A 23,419-nucleotide genomic window follows, 5' to 3' on the forward strand; every position below is an offset into this window, starting at 1 on the left:
TAAAAGTTAACAGTAATGTGACATTGTTTTATTTTTTTTTCATTTATAGATATGCATATGGTGGTCATCTGAATCAAGTCGGTGATATAGTGTTGATGTGATCTAAATCATCATCGAACTTTTTGATTATTTACCAGATGCAAATTGACAATTTGTATATCTGCAATCGGATGTTTTTAATTGACAGCTATATTTGGAAATTGGAAAGTTACAAACATATCAATGCATTAAGACAAATATTTTTAAAAATTATTTGATAATTCATAATTCGGACCAACAAAGTTTATAATGATTTCAGATATTTTGTAGGCGACTATCTAATTTTTACTAATGGTAATTATGATAAAGGTGAGAAAATACATAGTTTGATTGTTTGATTGACAACAGTCACTTACCCTATTTTAACTAAGGAGAATTGTTTTTATAATGCAAATTAAATTACAATTTGTTCCCTTAATGTTTTCTAAAAAATATTTGTCTTTTTAATGTTTAATTTAAATTTAATCCAATTATACCCTTTAATTTCGTATTAATAAATTAATTTATTTTTAAAAATGTTTTAAGAATAAAAAAAAGAAAAATAAGTAGAACACAAATTCTACCAAGGTTAAAAAAAAAAAAAAAAGGAGAAACCCATCTTCTTCACCTCCACCGTGAGTCTCCATCTCCTCCAAGTCACCTGCAAACTGTAAGTAAAACATATTTTTTCTTCTTCCTTCTCTGTCTAGGTCGAATTTCTTCTTCTCCTCCATTCAAACCCTTGATTCTAGGGTTTACAATTTCTCAATTGATTTGGGGGTTTTGTTTCTGGGTTTGAGTTTTCATTCAAGTGTATTCTCATTCAATTGTTTTTGAGTTTTCGGTCATAGGCACATGTATTCTCATTCAATTGTTTTTGAATTTTCGCTCATATCCACATGACCGATTCTGGGTTTCATAATTTGGTGATTCTGGGTTTGCTAATTTCGATTCTGGGTTTGCTATTTTTTGTTTACTTCAGTATCAGTGGCGCTTGCATTACGATCCACCCACAAATCCTGCAGCTCCTGCTCGTATTCCTGGTGCTTAGCTTCGGTGAGTTCTCCTTTGAAATCCATCGACTCTCTTCTATTTTTGTTATCTTCTTCATCGCATGTCTTCTTCATCACAAATCCTGCAGCTCCTGCTCGTTTCCTTTGGTGATTTTGTTGATTTTTCTTGTTTGATTTTATTAGGTTCCAAGATTTAGCGTTGACAGGCTTGAACCTCAAGATAACTCATCTGAGGTATTTCAATAACCCTTCTGATCTTTTATCTATTGTTTTCATGATTCTGCGTTACCTTTACATCAGAGAGAATGCATTGCATTAGTATTATACCATTACACGACCTGCATTGGTTTACCATTCAAACCTATGGATCTGTAAGGTCTTTTCTGGAGCTGTTATTCCTTTTTGTGTAATTTAGATCACTCCAGTTATCTGCAATTCAATGGCTCGCTTATTTTAGAAGCTTGTAACAGCTGTCAGCCTACAGGAATTTCTAGAACTTATTAGGCTCTTTATTAAACGGTTTTATCTGCTTTTGTTTAAGCTCTTTACTAATTAGTTTATGAATTGGTCTAACCTGCAACTGACCTACTGGCTATACTGATTGGAATAACTTACCATGGAAGTTAGGTGACCAGATTGGTCATTTTGTTACATCTGAATTTTGAAGTCGCTTGTGTGATTTCAGGCCAGAGCTCTCATCACAAGGCTCACCGAGGAAAAGAACTCTGGGGTTCAACTGAATAACAACTTCAGCAAGAATTGGTAAGAAGTTTTTTCATCTGATCCTTATATTTTTGAATTATTTCTCTCTGTAATTTTCACATGCACTTTCTTAGCTAGTAGTTTCCCTGGTATCTGAGAAGCAGCCATTTTCTTGGTATTTTTTTTTAACTAGTACGAAGATTTTAGCTCATCATTTTCGGTGGCCTTTAATTATGTATGTTTTATTGGTATCTGAGAAGCAGCCATTCCTCTTTATTGCCATTTTGTGTAGTTCGTAATGTGGAGATCACTTTGAGTATTATATTTTTGTCAATTAGATACCTCACCATCATTTGTAATCATCATTTCCTCCCTACAGTGTCTATGCCATTTTGTGTAGTTCGTAATTGCCATTTTACGTTTTGTTCATTATTTTTGTTTTAGTTAACTTATTTTGCTTGATTTTAGTTAAGTTTTTAAACCGAACCTGCTTTCTAGGTTCACTATTGGATACTGCTGGTTTAGACATGTGCAATTACCTTTGTGTGTTGTTTTTTTTTCCTTCTAAGTTGAATTCGTTTATATGTGCGTGGGTCAAAATCAGAGATCAAGTATTTTTTAGTTATTTGTCGTGATGAAGTTGAAGCCAAATTTTTTGCCATGTCTTTTTTTGTTTTTATTCGTAGGTATGGACGAGGAACTTCCGAAACTGCTTTTCGAGCCTGGTTTTGTGAATGATATTGACAAGATCAACAATCGATGCATTCTTAACACAATGGACCCCGTTAAGAAAGCACTTTCAGACGAATACAAAAAAGTTCTGCTAGACCCTGTCTTTGGACCTGTTTTGTCGATTATCGAGAACGACATGGGGTGTCCACGTTGATCGTATATATACTCCGGTCAATGTCAAGAACAACCACTGGATATCTTTGTGCATCAATTTCGAGCTGAGAACAGTGGAAGTTTTTGATTGCGACGGGGGCAAACACAGCCGGTACGTGGATGCATTCACAAACATCATCCCTAGAGTTGTGAAGGAAGTTCAAAGTTACAAAGAGAAGAAGCAACTGGTTATTAAACCGTACACAGTGAAGTATGTTCCGATGAGGCTTGGGATCAATAGGAGCTCATGTGATTGTGGAGTTTATGCGCTCAAATTCATTGAGTGTCACATGCTTGGACTACAATTGTCTTTGCTTAACGACGACAACATTTACGCAGCTAGGATGAAGATCACCTATGATCCTTGGAAAGCAGCACATGATCCAATATTGATTGAGCGGATGAGAAAGTATGTGCCTCCGAAAACAGTGTGCTCAGATGATATTGTAGACTTGTTATAGGTTTGACATATTTCGTTTTAGGTGGTTCAGTTTTTAATTTTTATTTGGCATCGTATGTTTCGTTGCTTGACATTGTGTTCTTGACGTAGTGATTTTATGTTGCTTGATCTGATTGCTCATTTTTTTCATTGATCCAGAAAATTCAGCAACACAAGGTTTTCTCGTAAAAGGAAAAATATTCTACAAGAAATTTTTAAATTAGAAATTTAAAAATAAGAAAATCATTTTTTTGGGGTTTAGGAACCCAGTAAATGCATTTTTTTGGGTTAGAAAGAAGAAGAGAGAGAACGATGACAGCCAAAAAAGGGGAAAAAAACGTCGCTACAGCATTATTCTAAAAAAAAATGTTGCAAATTAAAAAAAAAAAAGATTTTCGAAATATTTAAGATCTGGAAGTTAACTAATTTTCTTAGATTTTCTCAGATTTTGGTAGAAGATGTATTCTACATTAATGTAGAATGTAGTCTAACAGGTAAAAGATGCATTCAACGTTAATGTAGAATGATGTCTAATATGTAGAAGATGCATTCTACAATAACGTAGAACCTGGTCTAACAGGTAGAAGATGTATTCTACTAACATGTAGAATATAGTCTATCTAGTAGAAGTTATAATCTATCAATCGGTAGAAGATATAAAGACCTATAGAAAACGACTTCTATATGCTGGTAGAATATGTGAAGAACTATAGAATTGGGGATTCTACGTGGACGTAGAACATACAACATGCATTCTACCAAGCGTAGAACGAATTTTATAAATATTTTTAAAAAAATTTCTTTCCATAAATGATATACGAAAATATTTTAAATTCCTTTTTATGTATTTTTGAAATTTTTAAAATATAATTTCGAATTTATTTTTAACTATAACTGCCATAACTGATTTAAAAGAGCAACTACGTCAAAAAGTGACAAAAAAAATAGAAAACATTAAGGAGACAAATGTTAATTCAATTGACATTATAAAAGCAATTCTCCATTTTAACTATCTATAGTTTCTTACTGCTTATCATTTTTTTTTTGTCCATTTTTAATTATTATTTTGTGTTTTTGCTTACACTTAACGACAGTGTTTTACCTTTTTTGTTGAAATTTCTGGTGTTAAGTTTTTCGATGACAATAAATAACATCCATTGTTTTTTTTTTGTCGAAAATAAAGAATCCATCTACACATCAAGACCCAAGAAATTCAAAAATATTATAAAAAAGTGAATCGGATATCCAAATGATCATACCGTCAGGAACAAGATTACGTCTCTACGTAAAGACCAATCACATATTCCTAAAAAGAAAAAAGAAAGAAAGAAATAAAGATTTGTATTAAGCTAGTTTAGCTACTGAGTTTTTTTTTCAGACCATTGACATTCTGCAAGGTTAAACAGTCGAAGTCTAGTTGACTTTGATCATAATACTGAAGGTTCTTGGCACTTTCAATATGGACGAAACGAGTGTCAATAACATAGGAACCAAAATGTAGCTTATCACTTGCTCTTTATCCCAAATTTTTAATTTTCACGTTTGATTTAGAAAAGCCTGTGAAAGAAACAAGTAATAATAATTAGCAAGTTTTGTTACATTTACTATTACTATTACCGCACTCAATTTTCTTCGACCCACACAACAAACAAACAAACTTACTTTATACATAACAAAACATCTGCTTAGTGCTTGGTACTTGGGTATTAACTTGTCCTGGGACTAATAATAATAACTAGCAAGTCTCCTGTTCTTCTGATTCAAACTGAGGAGGCATGACCCTCTTCCGTATCAGCATTTCCGCTGTAACTTGCTTCCTCTTTAGTCCACCTCTTGGTCTTGATGTGAAATCTTCATCAGCCTCAACAAAATCGCCCTGAAATGACCATTCAATTATATGTGAGATTCTAGTCTATTTGAGTTTATATCAGAAACAAGTTTAGGATTGAACTTACGCAGGTATATATGTGGCACCCGGACTTCTCGTGGTTGTCTCTGACATGTTTATACGCAAATCTCATGCCACAACCAGGAAAGCAACATACAAAGGGACGGATATCCTCATGCACCGCTTTCACGTGTTTCCGAAGATTAGAAGCCTGTGAAACCATTGTAATGTAATTAGGGATGTTAAAATTACAAAAGTTGCAGTAGCTCTGGATCATTCTTTACCTTTGAGAATGTCGAAGAGCAACCCTCAACTTCACACTTGAATTCCCCTGGTGAGGAATCTTCATCATGAGTCCGTAGGTGTCTCTTGATGTTCTTTTTCAAATGCTTAGAACCGCATATCTCACAGTTGATGTGCTGATGGCTGGATCTTATGTGTGCCTTAAGACATTCCTCGTTTGTAAAGTACTTCATACACCCAGGTTCAGAGCAAAATGCCTCCACAGAGTTCAATTTCACTGCAAACGTAATCCAATAAGTAACCTTTAGAGACTGGAATATTGACAGATACAAATATGGATTTACAGTACGAAGGGTCACTAACCATGAGAATCCTGGTGCTTTTGCAGCTGTGAAGCATACTTAAAGGCCTTTCCACAACCAGTTTCTTTGCAGACATGCTGCTTCTGACCAGCTGAACATTCCGAGGGCTGAGAATCGCCATTGCCAGTCTCATCCTTACCACTATTGCCATTACTAGCATCATCCTTAGCATTACCAGTCTCATCATTGCCACTACTGCCATTACTAGCATCATCCTTCGCGCTATCTCCATCACTATGAAACTTCTTAACATGCCTACTGACATTGCCATGTACTGAGAACTCAGACTTGCAATTCTCTATTGGACACTTAAAGCGCTCTCCTTTATGGGTAAGAAGATGCCTATTGAGATGATCCTTTCTCCTATAGTTAGCAACACAATCATCGACATAGCACGCAAAAGGTCTCTGCAAAACGAGAAAACAAAAGGCATCAGAAAATTAACCTATGGAAGACACAGAATCCAAATCATTGAACAGCTAAACAAGCTATTGTACATCAGATCTCAAACCTTTTGCGTGATCGAGGCGTACTTGCTGGAGCTTCTCAGGAGGTCTCCCAACCTGATACTAGTCCATAACATGTAGCCTCGCATTTTGGAGTTCACTCGTTGGGATCCAATGCCTCACGCAATAATATAAGTAAGACCTTTGGGTTTAACCAAAAGGCCATTTATTTCCTGCAAAGGCATAACTTTTTAGTTCGCAATAAGAACAAAACTCAGAACTAAACAAACCCACGACCATCTCTATCTCCAATGGGAACAAAACAAAATTGGGCTCAATTACCATACAAAACTACAAGTACTAGCAAGTAGATACAACAAGCAGAACGAGAACCATTCGTCCTCTCATGATAAGAGATTGAAGATGATGCGTAAATATACCTCGAGCGAATGACTCTGCATATGCTGCTTCAAGTGAGCAGGTTTCTTAAACTCATCACCACATTTCGGGCAAGTATGTTTACCAGTAGCTTCTTCTTCATCCTCACAAGCTTCATCATCTCTTTCCTCTTCAACTTCCATCTATAATAAACACGGAGAAATTCAAAGAGCAAACGAATCAGAAACCCAGTAATCCTACACATGATTAAGGAGAGTCATCAAACTAAGAGAAGCCTCAGAGAGAGACCCAAACCTTATGATTTTTATCGATGTGTGAAGTGATGAGATACTTTTTCGATCTGCTGATTCCGCAATACTGGCAGAGATAATTCCGTATGTCCTTGGTCTTCGGTGTCTTGACATCAACGCTTGCTTCTTCTTCCGCCATCTCTCTCTGATTTTCTACACAATAGCTAGGGTTTGTCTCTTTCACGACGCCGCACTCTCGGAGCTGAAGTAGCCAGATCTGTGAGCAGAAACAAAAGTGGCTATTTATATTTCACTTTCTTCGCGGAAAATCTAACCTAAAATACTTGGGCTTTCGATCATCTAATGGCCTCTCAAGCCCATCCAACTTATAATACCACTTTTAAATTAAAAATGATTAGCTCAAATTAGGTCATCAGATTAACAAAGTCTAGGCCCACCGATACAATAAAAACAAACAAGTAAAGAAAATTGATTAATTAGCACGTGTCACGAGTGCTACACAAAATCAGAACGATGACAAAGAAGACAGTCCTTCTTGTCATCCCCACACTAACCTTACGGACACATGAGCAATTTTTAACGTATTTTCCCCATAAATTTCACATCATAACACGATTATTAAAACGTATTATTAGTCCCACTAATCAAGTAAATTAGTAATTGACGATACCACAGCCCATAATAATGGGGGGAAACTTAATGATAAATCGATAAAACTAAAACCCTAAAATCCTATTTTATCTCTCTTCTTCCTCCTCTGTCTTTGCGCCAAACCAAAACCCACACAAAAGCCCTCTTCTTTTTTCCCCCTTGTTATCGTCTCGTTTTCCCAATCCACTTCTCTCTCTCTCTGAAATTAGGGTTTTTTCGAATTCCCCCTCTCCGCCTTCTTAATAGCTGATTTTCCAACCACAACAAAAAGCTACGGATGTGAAATGCTCCGGTGAAAAAAAAGAGATGCAGAAGATTCTGTGCAAGAGTAGCACTGTTTCAACACCTGTTCTCTCCGCTCCGGCTAACTCTTTCGCCGCCGGCTTTATCTCAACACAACCCATCGCCATACCTAGTCTTCTCTCTCTAGGGTTTAAGAGCTCCTGCAGAAATCCTACTCTCTGTTCCACTCCCAAACCTTACTCTACTTCCGCTATGCCTACAAGGACTGTCTCTATTTCTACAGGAAGTGGCGTTTTCTCCGGATTTTTGCAGAGAAACCGTATTCACAAAGCGGCGGCTTCGCTACGGTTCTCCGCCGCCGGATACCGAACTTGCCGGTGCTCAATCGACGGTAGAATCCGAAGTACGAGTCGGGCTTGGGTCGGTCGAAGCGGGACTTGGCGTTCACTGTTCTACTCCGAGTCTAATGGTGGGTCAAGCTCGGTTAATGCAACTGGCTCAGTGGTTGAGAGCGTGGGAGGCTCTGAGTCTGACGGAGAAGATGACGATGGAGAGAAAGATTCTACTGATAAGGTTGAGAAACCGGTGAGGATGAGCCGTAGAAATCGGAGCTCTAACGGTAATGGTGAATTAGCTGGTAATCCAGATTTGCTGAAGATTCCTGGTGTGGGTCTGAGGAATCAGAGAAAGCTTGTTGACAATGGAATTGGAGATGTTGCAGAGCTCAAGAAGCTCTACAAAGATAAGGTATACTAGTGAACTCACTTTTTTTGTCAAACTTCAATTTTCACTGTATCTTGTGGATAATATAATTTGGGGTGATGAGATATAATTGAAAGTGTGGCTGGTTGATTTTGATTTTTTTCAGTTCTGGAAGGCAAGCGAGAAGATGGTTGATTATCTTCGGAGCTCTGTTGGGATTGTACATAGAAACCATGCGGAGAGCATAACAACGTTCATCAAAGAGAGTGTGGACGATGAGCTCAAGGATTCTGGCAATGAACCTAAGCTTAATGCCAAGAAACGTTTGACATTCTGTGTTGAAGGGAACATTAGTGTCGGCAAATCAACTTTCCTCCAGCGAATTGCGAATGAAACGGTTGAGCTACGAGACCTCGTGGAGATAGTTCCTGAGCCAGTTGATAAGTGGCAAGATGTTGGACCTGACCACTTCAATATATTGGATGCTTTCTACTCCGAGCCTCAGAGGTATGCATATACCTTCCAGAACTATGTGTTCGTCACTCGGCTGATGCAGGAGAAAGAGTCTGCTTCTGGGATTAAACCTCTCAGGTTGATGGAAAGAAGTGTCTTCAGTGATAGAATGGTAATTTGGAATTGGAAAGAATGATTTTTTTTAATAATGATGTGTGATTGCAAACTTAATGTGTTGTGGAACTTTGCATATAGGTGTTTGTGCGAGCAGTTCATGAAGCGAAATGGATGAATGAGATGGAGATAAGCATCTATGACTCTTGGTTTGATCCAGTGGTTTCAGCTTTACCTGGACTTGTTCCTGATGGGTTTATATACTTGAGGGCGAGTCCCGACACTTGCCACAAGCGAATGATGCTCAGGAAACGAGCAGAAGAAGGTGGAGTCTCGCTGAAATACCTCCAGGATCTGCACGAGAAGCATGAGAGCTGGCTCCTCCCATTTGAGAGCGGAAACCACGGGATATTGTCTGTTAGTAAACCATCTTTACAAATGGACAACTCTCTGCATCCTGATATTAAAGACCGTGTCTTTTACTTGGAAGGAAATCATATGCATTCTAGTATTCAAAAGGTAAAGTGATCTCTCATTTTACTTTTGCGCTTTTTGTGCTATAGAGGTCTGAAGATAGATTCTTTGCTTAGACTTCTTGTCCATTGGTTTTAACAGGTCCCTGCTCTGGTTTTGGACTGTGAACCAAATATCGACTTCAGCCAAGATAACGAACTAAAGAGACAGTAAGTTCTCACGACTGTTGTGTCACCCTAACTTAAATTCCTAAAGCTAACAGATACATTCTTGTTTCGTATTGTTGAAGATACGCACGCCAGGTTGCTGAGTTCTTTGAATTTGTGAAGAAGAAGCAAGAAACATCACAAGAGAAGAGCAATAGTCAGTCGCCGCTGCTGATGCCACCTCATAATGGAGGTCTCTGGATGGCACCAGAAGGCAACCATGTCCCGGGATTAGAACTTCCCTCACTGAATTTCAGAAACGCTATGTCTCTCTTAACCAGACCGTCTGCGTAACTGGCCACGGACTCTGTTTTTTTGTTTTACTCTGCTCTAAGGAGCATTGTCCGGTTATCGAATGTCAATAGGTATGGTCGGCTTTTGTTTCGTTTTGTTTAGGAAAAAAAATCTCTCTTGCCGCTTTTGTCGCTCTTAGAGATGTAGAAACATGGTCTTTTTTTTCGTTTTAGTTATAACCCTTTTGTGTAGAGAAGATTGTTGATGTCTGGATAATTTATTAGGTGTTTTTGTTTCTTGAAATCTTGGTGGTCTAAAACTAAATTTCTAGTTTTCAGTTACCGGCTCTGTATTGCTCGGTCCAAGTTATTTTATTAAATCCCTATCATGGCTAAGCAAATATACATCAAGAAATATATAAACCGAAAACGACTAAGAAAAGCGTTTGGTCATGAGAACACGGCGTTTTCTTCCTATCCAAGTAGAGGTCCACGGTGGATCAGACTCGATAACGCTGTAACCAGCGTTTGAGTAGAGGTTCCGAGCGGCTGCGTCGTCTTCGTAAGCTCTTAAAGCAAGAAGCTTGACACCCCACAAGTAGCATATAACATCACATGCCTTTAGCAATGTACTTGCCATCTTCTTTCTCCTGTTGATGTAAGAAAACCAATCTTGTTTCTTCTTACTAATTTTTATTAACAAAAGAGAAGAGTGAGAGAGAGAGAGGGACACACACACACACACCTTTGAGCTTTGGAGACAGCTAAGCCGGAGACGTAAAGATATTCTTCGTCGCCGGGAAAATGACGGAGAACTGAGTTTTCCGTTTGAACTGTGATGTCAACTACTCCGACAACACTTGAGCTTGAAGATTTTTCAGCTTCGTTTGTTTGCTCAGCCACAAGACATGCATATCTGTTCATAAGTTTAATAACATTTATAAAGTTATAACACTAATCTTCTTCTTGAAATGAGGTTTTTTTTTTACGTTACCTGTCAGGAGATGAGTTCTTTAGTTTGTAGAGAAGCGCTGACAAAACTTCTGCCTGCAATATGTATATTCATTTTCATCAAAATATAATTCGGATGGTCCCAAATATATATTTAAACAAAATGTTATTTTATACCATTGAGCTATATATCACACGCAAAGAAACTTGAAATCCAAATTTAAACATAATAAAGTGGACAGTTGAGCGAATATGTTAAACCATTTATTCACACTTCTTTGCCCATACCGTTTATACGTCTATGATTAAACTCAAATCAAAATTTATCCATCAAAACGAAATCTTCATATACATCATCAAACCATATAATCCTATATGAAAACCTTATTTTGAAGCTGCTTATTTGGATAATTGGATCAAATAAGTAAATAGTAAAAAAAAACTAACCTGAAAAAACATAAAGAAAAAGTCATTAAAAAGAGCGAGAGGGATGTGAAAAGCTTCGGCCTGAACCAGAGCCACTCTCCTCAACTCGTCTTCGTCGTCTCTCCTCAACCTCCTCACGCCCCATCCGTGTTGACTCACCAAATACTTCAACTCTATCTCCGCCGCATTCTGAGTCAAACTCGTTAACGACTCAGTCGATGCGCACCGTACGATCACCGGGAAGCGGCTCCACGAAAGCTTCCATCGTCGATCTGTTCCTTGGCCAGACCTTCCCGGATATTGAAACTCTGGCCTAGCTGCAGAGTAGAGTCTCTGCGGCAAGTGAGCCATTTTATTTTTCTAGCATTTTATTTTTTTCAAAAAGAAGTCTTAATGTTCTCATTTTCTAGCATTTTTATACGATATCAAATGTAGAGATAAGATACGCTTTCTTACTTCCATCGTCTGTCTTTTTGTGGTTGGAAATCATCGCTAGCTAAGGACAATCCAGATAAAAAAAAAAAAAAAAAAAGAGATTTTAAGATTAGGATTTAAATAATTCAGCTGAAAAAAAATTGTGGCCCTACACGTGAAGATTTGAAGATTCTCAGAGCTCTTCCAAGTTTATTTCGATTCCGCTAAAGAAAATCCATGATTTTTTTTTCTTTTAAGCAAGAAATTCCGCATATATGATCTATAATCCTTTCATGTGAATGGAGCTAAAGATGCGATTTCAACATTCTATAGAGGAAGCGAGTCAACGCCACTAGACCAGACCAGTAACAATTGACATGAGTTTTTTTTGTTTTTTTTAACTTATGAAAAGGAAAAAAAACATTTTGGTATTAAGGGAAAAACTCTTATTTTATTGTTTTAATAAGCAGTGTATATATACATTACATAACTAATGTATGAGAAACCCTAATGGGCCATGAGACATTAACCTGATGGTTAATGGGCCGGTTACTAGAAGTCCATTTGTTTATAACACTCCCCCTTGGACAAGGTAACCGTACCTGTCCCAAAACCGGGATCTCTATAATGCGCTGGGGAACGTTGCCTCATTAAAACCTTACCAGGAAAACCCAGTGGGAAAAACCATGGTGAAGGAAAAAGAGTACAACACGCATTACTCCCCCTGGTTTAGGCATCACTGTAGATCTCTAAGTCTACGCATTCCTATCTGATGAATGAGCTTCCGGAGTGTAGAAGTCGATAATGATTTAGTGAACAGATCGGCTGAATTTTTGCTTGATCGGACTTGCTGAACCTTGACCTGACCATCCTTCTGTAGCTCATGAGTGAAGAAGAATTTGGGCAGAATATGCTTCGTCCGGTCACCTTTGATGTAGCCGTCCTTGAGTTGAGCGATACAAGCTGCATTGTCTTCATACATCACCGTAGGCTCCTTATCTTCGTCCATACCACAATCTGATCGGATATGCTGAGTCATGGACCGCAACCAAACACACTCTCTACTAGCTTCGTGAATGGCCAAGATTTCCGCATGGTTGGATGAGGTAGCGGCAATAGTCTGCTTCATGGATCTCCAAGATATGGCTGTTCCTCCATGCGTGAAAACATAACCGGTTTGAGACCGGGCACAGTGCGGATCTGACAAATATCCTGCATCAGCAAAACCAACTAGATCATCCTTGTTATGGTTAGAATAAAATAATCCCAAGTCCTTAGTACCTTGAAGGTATCTAAGGATGTGCTTAATACCGTTCTAGTGCCTTTGAGTTGCACACGAACTAAAGCGAGCTAAGAGGCTCACGGCAAAGCAAATGTCTGGTCTAGTGTGACTAGCCAAGTACATTAATGCTCCTATGGCACTGAGGTATGGCATTTCAGGACCGAGGATTTCTTCATCGTCCTTCTTTGGACCGAATGGATCACTATCCAATCCAAGGCTCCTCACAACCATTGGGCTGGTCAATGGGTGGGCCTGGTCCATATTGAATCTCTTGAGTACCTTTTCAGTGTATGCTAATTGATGCACAAGGATTCCGTCATTGACGTACTCAAGTTGTAATCCCAAACAGAATTTAGTTTTGCCTAGGTCTTTCATTTCAAACTCTGCTTTTAAGCATCCAACTGTTTGGGCGATTTCACCAGATGTTCCGAGGATGTTCAAGTCATCCACGTATACTGCTATGATTACAAATCCTTTGTTTTGATATTTTCTGATGAAGATGCATGGACTGATCGGATCGTTTTCGTAGCCTTCCCTGATGAGATATTCGCTTAACCGGTTATACCACATACGTCCGCTTTGTTTCAGTCCATATAAAGATTTGTTCAGCCTAATGCAGTGTTTATCACGAGATGCATGCTTATCTTTGAGCTCAATATCATCTGGTAATCTCATATAGATTTCACTGTCCAGTGGTCCATAAAGATATGCGGTTACAACATCCATTAACCGCAAATCTAAGTTTTCTCTTATGGCCAGACTTATGAGGAATCGAAATGTAGTTGCATCCACCACTGGAGAATAAGTCTCCTCATAATCGATTTCGGGTCTCTGTGAGAATCCTTGTGCTACAAGGCGTGCCTTGTATCTAACGACTTCGCCGAGTTCGTTTCTTTTACGCACAAAGACCCATTTGTTTCCCACTGGTTTAACATCGAATGGTGTCCTTAAGATCGGACCAAACACATTCCGTTTCTTTAAACTATTCAACTCCACGTTTATGGCTTCTTTCCATTTCAGCCAATCTGATCTACGAGTGCACTCAATTATAGACGTGGGTTCTAGATCCTCTTGCGTGTGCGCAATCTCAAGTGCTACCTTGTATGCAAAAGTTTCATTGATGTCGACATCTTTTCTGTTCCATAGAGAACCGAATATGATATAATTGATTGAGATCTCATTATTATCAATCCCTTCAGAACCTTGAGTTTTGGCGTCCCAAACCTCTTGAGATGGTTCGATAGGGTAAGTATCAGCTGAGGCTGTATCCGTGTTCTCTTGAATCCCGGTTTCAATCATTGCACCTTTCTTTGATTTCCGGGGATTCTTATCTTTGGAACCTGGTGGTCTGCCACGTTTCTTACGTGCGTCAGACTCTGTAGCAACTTGACTTTTCCCTGAGGGGACATCTATTCGTACTGGTGCATTACAAGCTGGTATGTACGATTTGGTAACTTTGTTCGGGTCAGCAAAGGAATCTGGCAATTGATTAGCTAGCTTTTGTAAATGTATAATTCTTTGGACCTCTGAATCACATTCTAGAGTCCGAGGATCTTGCCATTGTGTGGATGTTTGATTCCATGAAAGTTCTTTTACCAGCTTGTCTGTCTCACCACCTAATCTAGGATATACCGATTCATCAAATCGGCAATCTGCATATCTGGCTTTAAACAGATCTCCTGTAGTTGGCTCGAGATATTTTATGATGGTGGGAGAATCAAAACCAACATATACTCCCATCCTCCTTTGAGGTCCCATTTTAGTCCTATGTGGTGGTGCAATGGGTACATAGACTGAACACCCAAATGTTTTAATATGGGAGACGTCTGGCTCATGACCCGTTAGCAATTGGGATGGTGAATATTTGTGCTCACTAGATGGTCGTATGCGTATTAGTTCAGCGGCATGTAAGACTGCGTGTCCCCAAGCTGAGACCGGGAGTTGTGACCTCATGAGTAATGGTCTAGCAACCCATTGAATTCGTTTAATGAAGGATTCAGCTAATCCATTTTGTGTATGGACATGTGGAACGGGATGTTCAACACTTACCCCCATGGACATACAATATTCATTAAACGCTTGGGAAGTGAATTCACCAGCATTATCAAGACGTATAGTCTTTAATGGGAAGTCTGGAAAATGGGCTCGTAATCTGATGATTTAGGCCAATAACCTAGCAAAAGCCTGGTTCCTAGAAGAGAACAGACAGACATGCGACCAGCGGGTCGATGCGTCAATGAGGACCATGAAATATCTGAATGTCCCACAAGGTGGGTGAATTGGTCCACATATGTCTGTTTGGATTCTTTCCAGAAAGTTCAAGGTCTCTTTAGACACTTTGACTGGTGAAGGTCGGGTAATCAGTTTCCCTTGTGAGCAAGCTGTGCACTTGAGGTGATGAGAGAAAATACCATTTGGTTTAAGGCTGTGCCCTTTAGAATTCTGGACTAATTTACGCATCATGTTTGCACCGGGATTACCCAGGCGATCATGCCAAATAGTGTAATCTAAAAACCGTGCTTTGATAGCAGCATTAGCCTCAATCATACTGACTTTAGCATGGTAAATGCCAGTAGATACGGCGGGTATAGTTTCAAAAACTTGTTTATGGCCATTTATCATTTTAGTGATAATTAAAAACTCTTTGTTCCCTTCATCCTGAGTTTCGATATGGAAACCATTCAATCTTATGTCTTTGAAACTCAATAGGTTTCTCTTAGAACTGGGTGAGTATAAGGCATCAGAGATGTCTAGATATGTGCCATTTGATAACAGCACATTAGCTTGGCCATGGCCCTCTATTAGGCTCGAACTACCCGCTATAGTGCTAATGTTTGCGGTTTTGATTACTAAATTTATGAAGTAATTCTTGTCTTTTAGAATGGTGTGGCTCGATCCACTATCCACAATGATATCCATATTGTCTTGCATATCTTTATTAAACAAGAATTATAATTCAATAACATGCAAAAATGAGATGTAAATAAAACATTACTCCATAAATTAAAATGTAAAAGCAAAAGGTCTTAAAAATCCAAAGTAAAGACAATAAATCCCAAAAAACAAAAGATAAAAGTTTAAGGAGTAATGAAAAACAAATTCAGATTTTTGAGATCAATCAAGGAGGTCGGAGAGCTCATAATCCATGCCATCAATCTTATCATCCTTTGAGTCATCTTCATTGACTTGATGAACCAGGTTAGCCTCATGATTATCTTTCCCATACTTCTGGTAGAGCTCAGCAAGATATTTGGGAGTACGGCAGATCTTGACCCAATGATTAGTCATTCCGCATCTTGAGCAAGGAGTTGGTCTAGATGAACTGCCTCTTTGGGTCGGTTTGTTGATACCACGACCCTTACCCCGACCAAAACTGAGGTTAGGTCGGTTATTCTTCGACGGATTTGAAATCTTCGAACCGTAGGTTCTTCCAGTCGAAGTTGGCTTGGGGCAGTATGACCGTTTTCTGATGGTCATATCGCTTTTTCAGTGCCACCCAAAGTTCGAGTGGATCCTCAAGAGTGAGGTATTGTTGCTAGAGAGACTCAGCGAGGTGATGGCGGATAATAAATATCGCCGAGTACCGTTCTGTTTGAGTCGCGGTGTTGGGATCTTTGATGCATTCACCCAGACTTTTTGAGTTGAGGTAGATCTTGGTGCCAAGGGCCCATTTGAGGTAGTTATCTCCGGAGACAGTGAGTGCCTCATATTCGACCTTCTGAATGTTTGACATCTGAAACATATAATAATTTATGTTAAATAATCAATAGTATGAGACTATGATCATTGGAATAATGGATTTAAGGTATTCTTAGGAAAACTTTCCATTTCAGGAAACTTGCTATTTTAGGAAACTTGCTATATAAGGTTTATAACCTAGCCGGTTTACTAGGGTTTCCAAACTTAGCTATAATAGATAAACTAATTTGAAATTAATTTTTTTTTTTTTTAGGTTGATTTTGGAAACTAATTTGAAATTAACCGATTAAGCTTAAACCGATCGGATTGATCGATTAAACAACAAAACCGGTTAAATTAGATTTAATTTTGGAAACCGGTTATTAGGGTTATTAATCGGTTAAGGGATTAAACTAAACGGATTTGCTAGGGTTTAATTTTTATTAGGAAAAACCGATCGGTTTAAACTTAAACCCTATCGATTTAGGATTAGAATTTATCGGTTTATAAACGGTTTAGGTGGATCGATTGGTTTAGAGTTTAAGGGGTCGATTGGTTTAGGATTTAGGAGCTTGCATGGACCGGTTTTAGGGTTTTCAAGGATCGGATCTAAGATAAATAACCGATCGGTTTAGGATTTAAACCGATCGATCTCGGTTTAACGATAGACAAACCAAAACGATTTTAGATCTAGGGTTTTGCAAAGATTTAGGTTTCGGTTTGCAAGGAATTTTAGTGTTTGGTTTAGATGATGCTAGGACCGATCGGTATAGGGTTTGAACAAAGCATTAGGGTTTAGGTTTTATATGATAAAACCGATTAGGAAAATAAAACCAATTAGGATTTTGACAAGAAGAAAGAGGATCGGTTTGGTTATGGTTTTAAAAACGAAAAAGACGATGAAGAATCATGAAAAGAACCGATCCATATTAGGGTTTTCAAAAAAAAAAAAAACCAAAATTTTGATTAGGATCTATAGTTTTAGATAATACCTTTTCGCCAAATGGATTTCTGACCGGCTTATAATCTGGGAGCTAAAGACCACAGATATCTACTGGAAACTCCTGAGAATGATGGCCAGAAGGGAGGACGAACAGCCGCTTGGAAAGAATCACCCGCTAAGGTGGGATAGCGCCGATTGTTTTGAGTCTTGAGGGCGCGTCTGGTGTCGGATTGAGGAGCGGTTTTCACCACTAGATTCGTCTTTTCCAGGGCTTCAAAATGATATGTAGATCGCCTTCTAACTCCATGTATTTTGAGAGGTATGATCGTTTGAAGTTGAGTTTCGTGCTGATAATGTATTAAGGGAAAAACTCTTATCTTATTGTTTCCATAAGCAGTGTATATATACATTACATAACTAATGTATCAGAAACCCTAATGGGCCATGAGACATTAACCTGATGGTTAATGGGCCGGTTACTAGAAGTCCATTTGTTTATAACATTTGGGAATTTCTTAGGAATCTTATAAATTATAATCCAAATTCGAAAAAAATGTAACGATATACAATACAACCAGGGTTTTGTGTCAATCTTTAGAACCACGCCCACCAAAAAAATGATCTATCCATTCACCAAATGTAGCAAATGCCAAAAGACCGGTAATCGCAGGAAGCACAAACCGAATCAAACCAAAGAAGAAACAGCGCCGTGCCCAATACGGAACCCAAGTGTTCTTGTCACGACGACTTAATCTTGTCCCTTGAGTCACAGTGACTGGACCATAGATCAAACCATACACAACATCCGTGAAGACATTTGCAAGGAATAGCAAAACGCAAAACACTTGCCAAAGATATAGCCAGAGGTCACTGTTACCGCCCAATGTCTCGACGCAAAACTCTCCCGCTAAACCGCAGACAATACTGAGGAAAACAACGATGAAAGTAACCGGCCTTGTCTGCGACGAGCGGCTCATTATCAAGTAAGTGAAGACGAGGATCATTAAGACACCAAAATACTTGAGCCATACTCCAAGCCGACAGATCAAGATGTTTATAGACTCTGTGTTTAACCATGAGAAACCCCACCAAAGATAACTTTTTTCCTTGGATGGTTCGCATATTGAAGTAGCTCCCTTGATTTTCTCTTGTGAGAAGACGGAAGCGCCGTATATCATACAAGCCACCATGATGAAGACGCTAACGCCAAGCCAGTCCATGGTTTTTACGACGAAATCGTCTCTTCTTGAATCTTCTAACTCGGTTTTGAATTTCTCGTCTTTGAAAGCAGCTTTCGAAGCAGCCATCTCTAGCTTGGCTTTCTCAAGGTTGTTTGATTCCGAGCTTATTGCTATCTTAGTCATTTTTAGACCAATCTCCATGGTTTTTAGGTCGTTTGCTCGTGCTTTCTCTTCTAAACGACGTCGTTCGAATGTGGTCAAGGACATTTCTGATCTTTCTAGGGATAACGTAGAGTTTCTGAGCTTCTTCGTGCAGGACAATCTCATTCGAGGTCGTTCTTGCACCGCCTTGAATTACTTCATAAGCAGAAGTAGCAGATGAAGTTTCCATTGCGGATAGCTCGGTGTCTGAGCATTCGTCTATTGTAGAAGTCGCAACGTTATTATTGTTTGAGTGTTGCGGAAATGTGTATTCATTGGTCAATTTGAGGATACTTAGAGTACTCTTAAATGATCTCTCAAAGTTGGTCGCAAAGGAACCAAGCTTATCACCATAGACCTATAAATCACATCTTTACATAAACAAAAAAAACTTATAACAAAAAGAGTGTTTAAATTGAATAAATCGAAAAAAATCGGGTTGGCTTACATTGGCTAAGGATTCTTTGACAGCGGAAGTAGAAATCTACAGAGCATAATCAGTGAAAATTTGTGTATCACTACCCCAAAAAAGAAAACAAATTATGGAAAAAATAGAGATTGAACAGAAATCATTTGAAAATTCAGAGTACTTACTACAGCCAGATCATCGACATGAAGATTTTGACCCGCAGCATTTCTCTGAAGAACCTAAAGAACAAGGACAAAAGAAAACAGTAAAAATTACAGAGCAATGCAAGTATATGATTCTTGGTAATGAGTCAGGTTGGAGTTTGGTAAAATCACAATCAGAATTATATATTCAATACCAAATGTTAACAAAAGAAAAAGAAAAAACTATATATTCAACAGTCAAGAGAATTCAACTGAGCAATGGCTGCTTCTCTTCAGAAGTTTTCTATTGAGTGTCTCTGACTCGGATTTGAACAGTTGAACTTCTCTCCAATGTCCAATTTAGAGTAGATTCAAGTGTTGCTTTCTTAAAGCTCACTTATGAATTATGATATTCAGCTTCCATTGACTGACTCTGAATCGAATTTGAAGAGAAGATTTCAAGTAGTGGTAATTTGTTATTGATCCATCCTTAAAGAAGATATTCAGATTCATGCCTTTGTCTCTGATTCAGATTTGAACAGAAAGATCCTCTCCTCAAGAAAGCCTAAATTAGAAGATTTAGGTCAAGATACAAACTCTTTACATAGAACCCCTAACTTAACTTTCAAGCGAGGTCAACCATATGAACAAAAGTGAGATAACGCATAAAAAGAATATAAACAGAGCATATGATATAAACTATAAAGAATGGAATATTGATCGAACCAGATTAGCAACCCAGAGGACGCGCCAAGGCTTCGGCTTGTCGTTCCCCAACGCTTCTTCGAGCCATACCTAACCGCACCGTAGGGTTTCGCAATCTATAAGCCACTCTCGAAACTCTGCGAGTATAATTAGGGTTAGAAGATGAAGAACATGAGGATGAAGCTTCGTCGTTGTTCATTGTCTTCTTTGGCTTAAGGTTTCTCTTTTCTAAAGGCGATGGCTTTATCTTCTTCGTCATCATGTCTTTAAGTTCGTGGCAGAGGTTCTCTGACTAATCAGTGATTTTATTTTGGGATTCTGGCGAAGGGGAGACGAGGAGGGCGTCCATAACCTAAATGTCACGCCACCAAAAACCGAGGGTTTCGAAAAACCTTTTTTGAAAAGGTCTTCGTTTCTTAAATTTTGGGTCTTTGTTTGGCCCCGCGGGCTATTTATTTAGAGCATCAGTAATGGTGAATCCATGAGGAGTTCATCCTAAATATTTTATTATTAAAAAAATTTTGAGAAGAAAAAGAAAATAGAAAAAAATAAAAAATCGAAGAAGAGAAGAAAGAAGAGAGAGAAAAAGAGAAAAGTTGGAGAAATTTTTTTTCTCCCAAGCCCAACAAATCAAATTTGAACACGTATGCATGAACTCTAAATTAAGACATGGTTTGATGAATGTTGGGCTTTATTCATTTATTTTTAATCAAAAAACTCATGAACCTCATTTTTAAAACCGCCGATACAGATGGTCTTATATGCTGGATCGAAACCTCAACGCCCTAATGAAGAGAGATTGGACCATGGAATAGTTTGGACCAAAAAAAAATAGTAGGACCTTTTTTAAACTGATCAAAAATTCTTGTTCACAAAAGATAGAGAAAATCAAGATCCATTTAAAAAATATCCTTGGATTTTATGAATTTATGAAGGGCAACCATTGGAAAAGAGAGTAATATTATAGTATCTATGTGGAAGAGATCGGAGACATGTTCAAACCATTTCAGAGTAAGAAGCAAAAACAGAGGATCAAACGAGATTAGAAAGAGTTGAAACTTGGTGGCTAGATCCGTGAATCTTAGATTTAGCTATTTGAAAAATATATCTATTTGACTATTTCATTCAACCGTTTGAAAAAAATATATTTCATTCAAGAGTTTTTGTTCTACACATAATATATCTGAGCAGTTTTAGAAAATTATATTATTTGGTTATAAAAACGAGCTCGGATAGAGCTGAAGCTTTGTAAGACTTTAGGACTCACAACTCTTTGTTTTGTAACCTTCTTTCACTCATAATCTTCATAATCACATAAAAATGCTACAGAGTACAGAATATCACATCATTTTACTATCAGTTTTTGTTTTTATACAAAATCCGAAGAAAATGCTTTGAGACCTCTTCATCATAATTTTTTGTATTATAACACTTTCATTTATAACCGTATTTTAACTTCTAAAAAATGCTGTTGAAAATACTCATTAATACCATCGAAATCACAAAGAAATTAGGTTGAATCCTAATTTTTCTGCTGAGTTCCAACGACCACATAAAAACTGAAAGCAGTCGTCACTCGTCATGTGGATAACAACATGAAGAATTCCAAGTATCCTTCCAAAAACCAATACACTTGACTTAGTCGTGTGTTTTTTTTTTTTGCGTTTTCCATCATATAAAAAAATTACTACTCAAGAAGGGCCTAGTGTTAGAACAATTGGGCCGGGCCGAAAATAAGATATCAGGCTATTCGCAGCCTCTCAGATGGTAGTATACTAGTGTATATCGTTCCATTGGAGTCTTTCTCGAACAGATTCGCCGTAAAAACTTCCAGGAGAAGTCGTTCATCTTTTGCAGTTTCTCGATTACTTCTGATAATGGCGTTGAATACAGGACCCATTTCTGTCTCAAGGATCATAGCTTCTTCCGAATCATCTGTCTCCAGTCCTAGTCAGTTCCCAAACAAACAAATAAAAATTCGGCAGCTTCGGTTTTACATTTCTTTGTTTCTAAACCCTTTTGTAGTCTAGGGTTTTGTTTGGCTGCCCAGAAATCGAATACTCTGTTCCTTTATTTTCCTATTGCTTCGGAACGGATTTGGACATTTAGTTAGCTTCTTTAATTCATTTTAAGGGATTAGAATTTTAATGTGTCTGTGCGATTTCGCTGATTGGTTTATGTTTTATCTTATCATCATTTGAATTCTGGAATTTCGAATTTTGTTTGAACCATTTCTAGTCGCAAATTTTGTTATAAACATAATCTCCCTCCTTGACACACTTCAATGGCATGATGTGAAAAAAGATTGCTGATGAAATGTATCATGAAGTCAGGAATTTCTGTATGTTTAGGTTGTTTTCCTTGCTTCACATTTTCTAGAGGAACCCATCAAAGTATACACCTTTTGCTTCTGAAATTGCATCAAATTATAATTATCATGTTCATGCTTCGATGGTGTTTGGCTAATCTGTTGAAGTTTCCATTTTCCGGCTAGCTTCCTGTACACCTAAAACTGATGGAAGCTCTAAAAGGAAAAGGTGTGAGGATGATTCACAATCATCAAGCTCTTATGCAGAGGAAACAATGTCTGGCGAAGATGATCAAGCTACCAACAGGAAAGGAGCTCTGTCTGTGTTACAGACAATTCGGTTGATTAAAGAGACGGACTTGGCTATGAAAAAAAACTGTCGAAGATGAATATACTTGCCAGTCTCATTTCCAAAAAAAAACCACTATCTGACTATGAAGAAGCTCTAAAGACGAAGCTTATCACAGACATGTTGGCTAATTGGTGATCTCATCTCTGTTATTTGAATCTTTGAAGTTGTGTTTTAGGTGTCCTGTTTGTGTTTCAGCTTAAGTTGTTGTTTGTTTTATTTTAATTGTTTGTGATTTAGCTTTGTATGTTTCATGTTATGTTTTAATTTAATGAAACGGATTGGTCTGTATAAACATGCCCGATGAAAAAAACCAGACATCTTTGGGATTTTTTTGTATAAATTCATTGGGCATGTACATCGGTTATTATGGCTAATGAAAAAAACCAGACATCTTTGGGACTTTTTTGTATAAACTCATCGGTCATATACATTATCAGTATACGTCCGGTTTGTTCTCTTTGCTGCGAGAACTTGTTCACAGCTCATCCGGATGTAGGTACCCTTCTCTGGAAGATTTTCATCGGTCATACTGTCTTCCAGAACATAAGTCGCTCTGCAGCTATGTCTCGAGTACCTATCTTCTCTCACGCCCTGAATCCTCATGACGTCATACCTGTCTCCGACGTGACTAAGCTCTCATCTATGTAACAAGGTGGGTAATGCAAATCGGACCACATGTATCCAATGACTTCCGAGGAATTGAT

The 23,419-nt window shown here is 38.1% G+C and overlaps 3 protein-coding genes, 2 long non-coding RNA genes and 1 pseudogene across 7 annotated transcripts; 3 read left to right on the plus strand and 3 right to left on the minus strand.

The window, feature by feature from the left end:
- The first annotated feature begins 650 nt into the window (after positions 1 to 650).
- LOC112086686 lies at positions 651 to 3,158 on the plus strand. 2 transcript variants are annotated; one of them, XR_002899555.1, is made up of 5 exons: positions 651 to 688; positions 1,001 to 1,074; positions 1,215 to 1,265; positions 1,717 to 1,793; positions 2,420 to 3,158. It is a non-coding gene; the product is annotated as an uncharacterized LOC112086686 (long non-coding RNA). The 2 variants fall into 2 exon arrangements; XR_002899554.1 differs by lacking the exon at positions 651 to 688 and having other exon boundaries at positions 697 to 1,074.
- A 1,455-nt stretch (positions 3,159 to 4,613) lies between these two features.
- Positions 4,614 to 6,894, minus strand: LOC18007924 (transcription factor IIIA). 2 transcript variants are annotated; one of them, XM_006390649.2, is made up of 7 exons: positions 6,690 to 6,824; positions 6,437 to 6,577; positions 6,062 to 6,229; positions 5,552 to 5,957; positions 5,230 to 5,465; positions 5,013 to 5,156; positions 4,614 to 4,933 (listed from the first exon to the last, which is right to left on the minus strand). In XM_006390649.2, exons 3-7 carry the CDS (start codon positions 6,143 to 6,145, stop codon positions 4,793 to 4,795), a joined length of 1,011 nt encoding a protein of 336 aa, XP_006390711.1. In that variant the 5' UTR covers positions 6,146 to 6,229; positions 6,437 to 6,577; positions 6,690 to 6,824; the 3' UTR covers positions 4,614 to 4,792. The 2 variants fall into 2 exon arrangements, with proteins under 2 accessions (XP_006390711.1, XP_006390710.1); XM_006390648.2 differs by lacking the exon at positions 6,062 to 6,229 and having other exon boundaries at positions 6,690 to 6,894.
- A 519-nt stretch (positions 6,895 to 7,413) lies between these two features.
- On the plus strand, positions 7,414 to 9,998 carry LOC18007939. Its single transcript, XM_006390651.2, has 5 exons — positions 7,414 to 8,287; positions 8,409 to 8,867; positions 8,951 to 9,328; positions 9,425 to 9,492; positions 9,573 to 9,998. Exons 1-5 carry the CDS (start codon positions 7,604 to 7,606, stop codon positions 9,781 to 9,783), a joined length of 1,800 nt encoding a protein of 599 aa, XP_006390713.1. The 5' UTR covers positions 7,414 to 7,603; the 3' UTR covers positions 9,784 to 9,998.
- Positions 9,999 to 10,032: 34 nt separating this feature from the next.
- LOC18007899 lies at positions 10,033 to 11,508 on the minus strand. The gene is made up of 4 exons (XM_006390650.2): positions 11,121 to 11,508; positions 10,717 to 10,769; positions 10,468 to 10,638; positions 10,033 to 10,372 (listed from the first exon to the last, which is right to left on the minus strand). Exons 1-4 carry the CDS (start codon positions 11,448 to 11,450, stop codon positions 10,156 to 10,158), a joined length of 771 nt encoding a protein of 256 aa, XP_006390712.1. The 5' UTR covers positions 11,451 to 11,508; the 3' UTR covers positions 10,033 to 10,155.
- A 6,495-nt stretch (positions 11,509 to 18,003) lies between these two features.
- On the minus strand, positions 18,004 to 20,314 carry LOC18007943 (annotated as a pseudogene).
- Positions 20,315 to 21,858: 1,544 nt separating this feature from the next.
- LOC18007915 lies at positions 21,859 to 23,041 on the plus strand. The gene is made up of 2 exons (XR_002898066.1): positions 21,859 to 22,005; positions 22,550 to 23,041. It is a non-coding gene; the product is annotated as an uncharacterized LOC18007915 (long non-coding RNA).
- Positions 23,042 to 23,419: the final 378 nt, after the last annotated feature.

This window comes from Eutrema salsugineum, unplaced genomic scaffold (assembly GCF_000478725.1).
Source record: "Eutrema salsugineum unplaced genomic scaffold, Eutsalg1_0 scaffold_9, whole genome shotgun sequence".
NCBI classification, from domain to species: domain Eukaryota; kingdom Viridiplantae; phylum Streptophyta; class Magnoliopsida; order Brassicales; family Brassicaceae; genus Eutrema; species Eutrema salsugineum.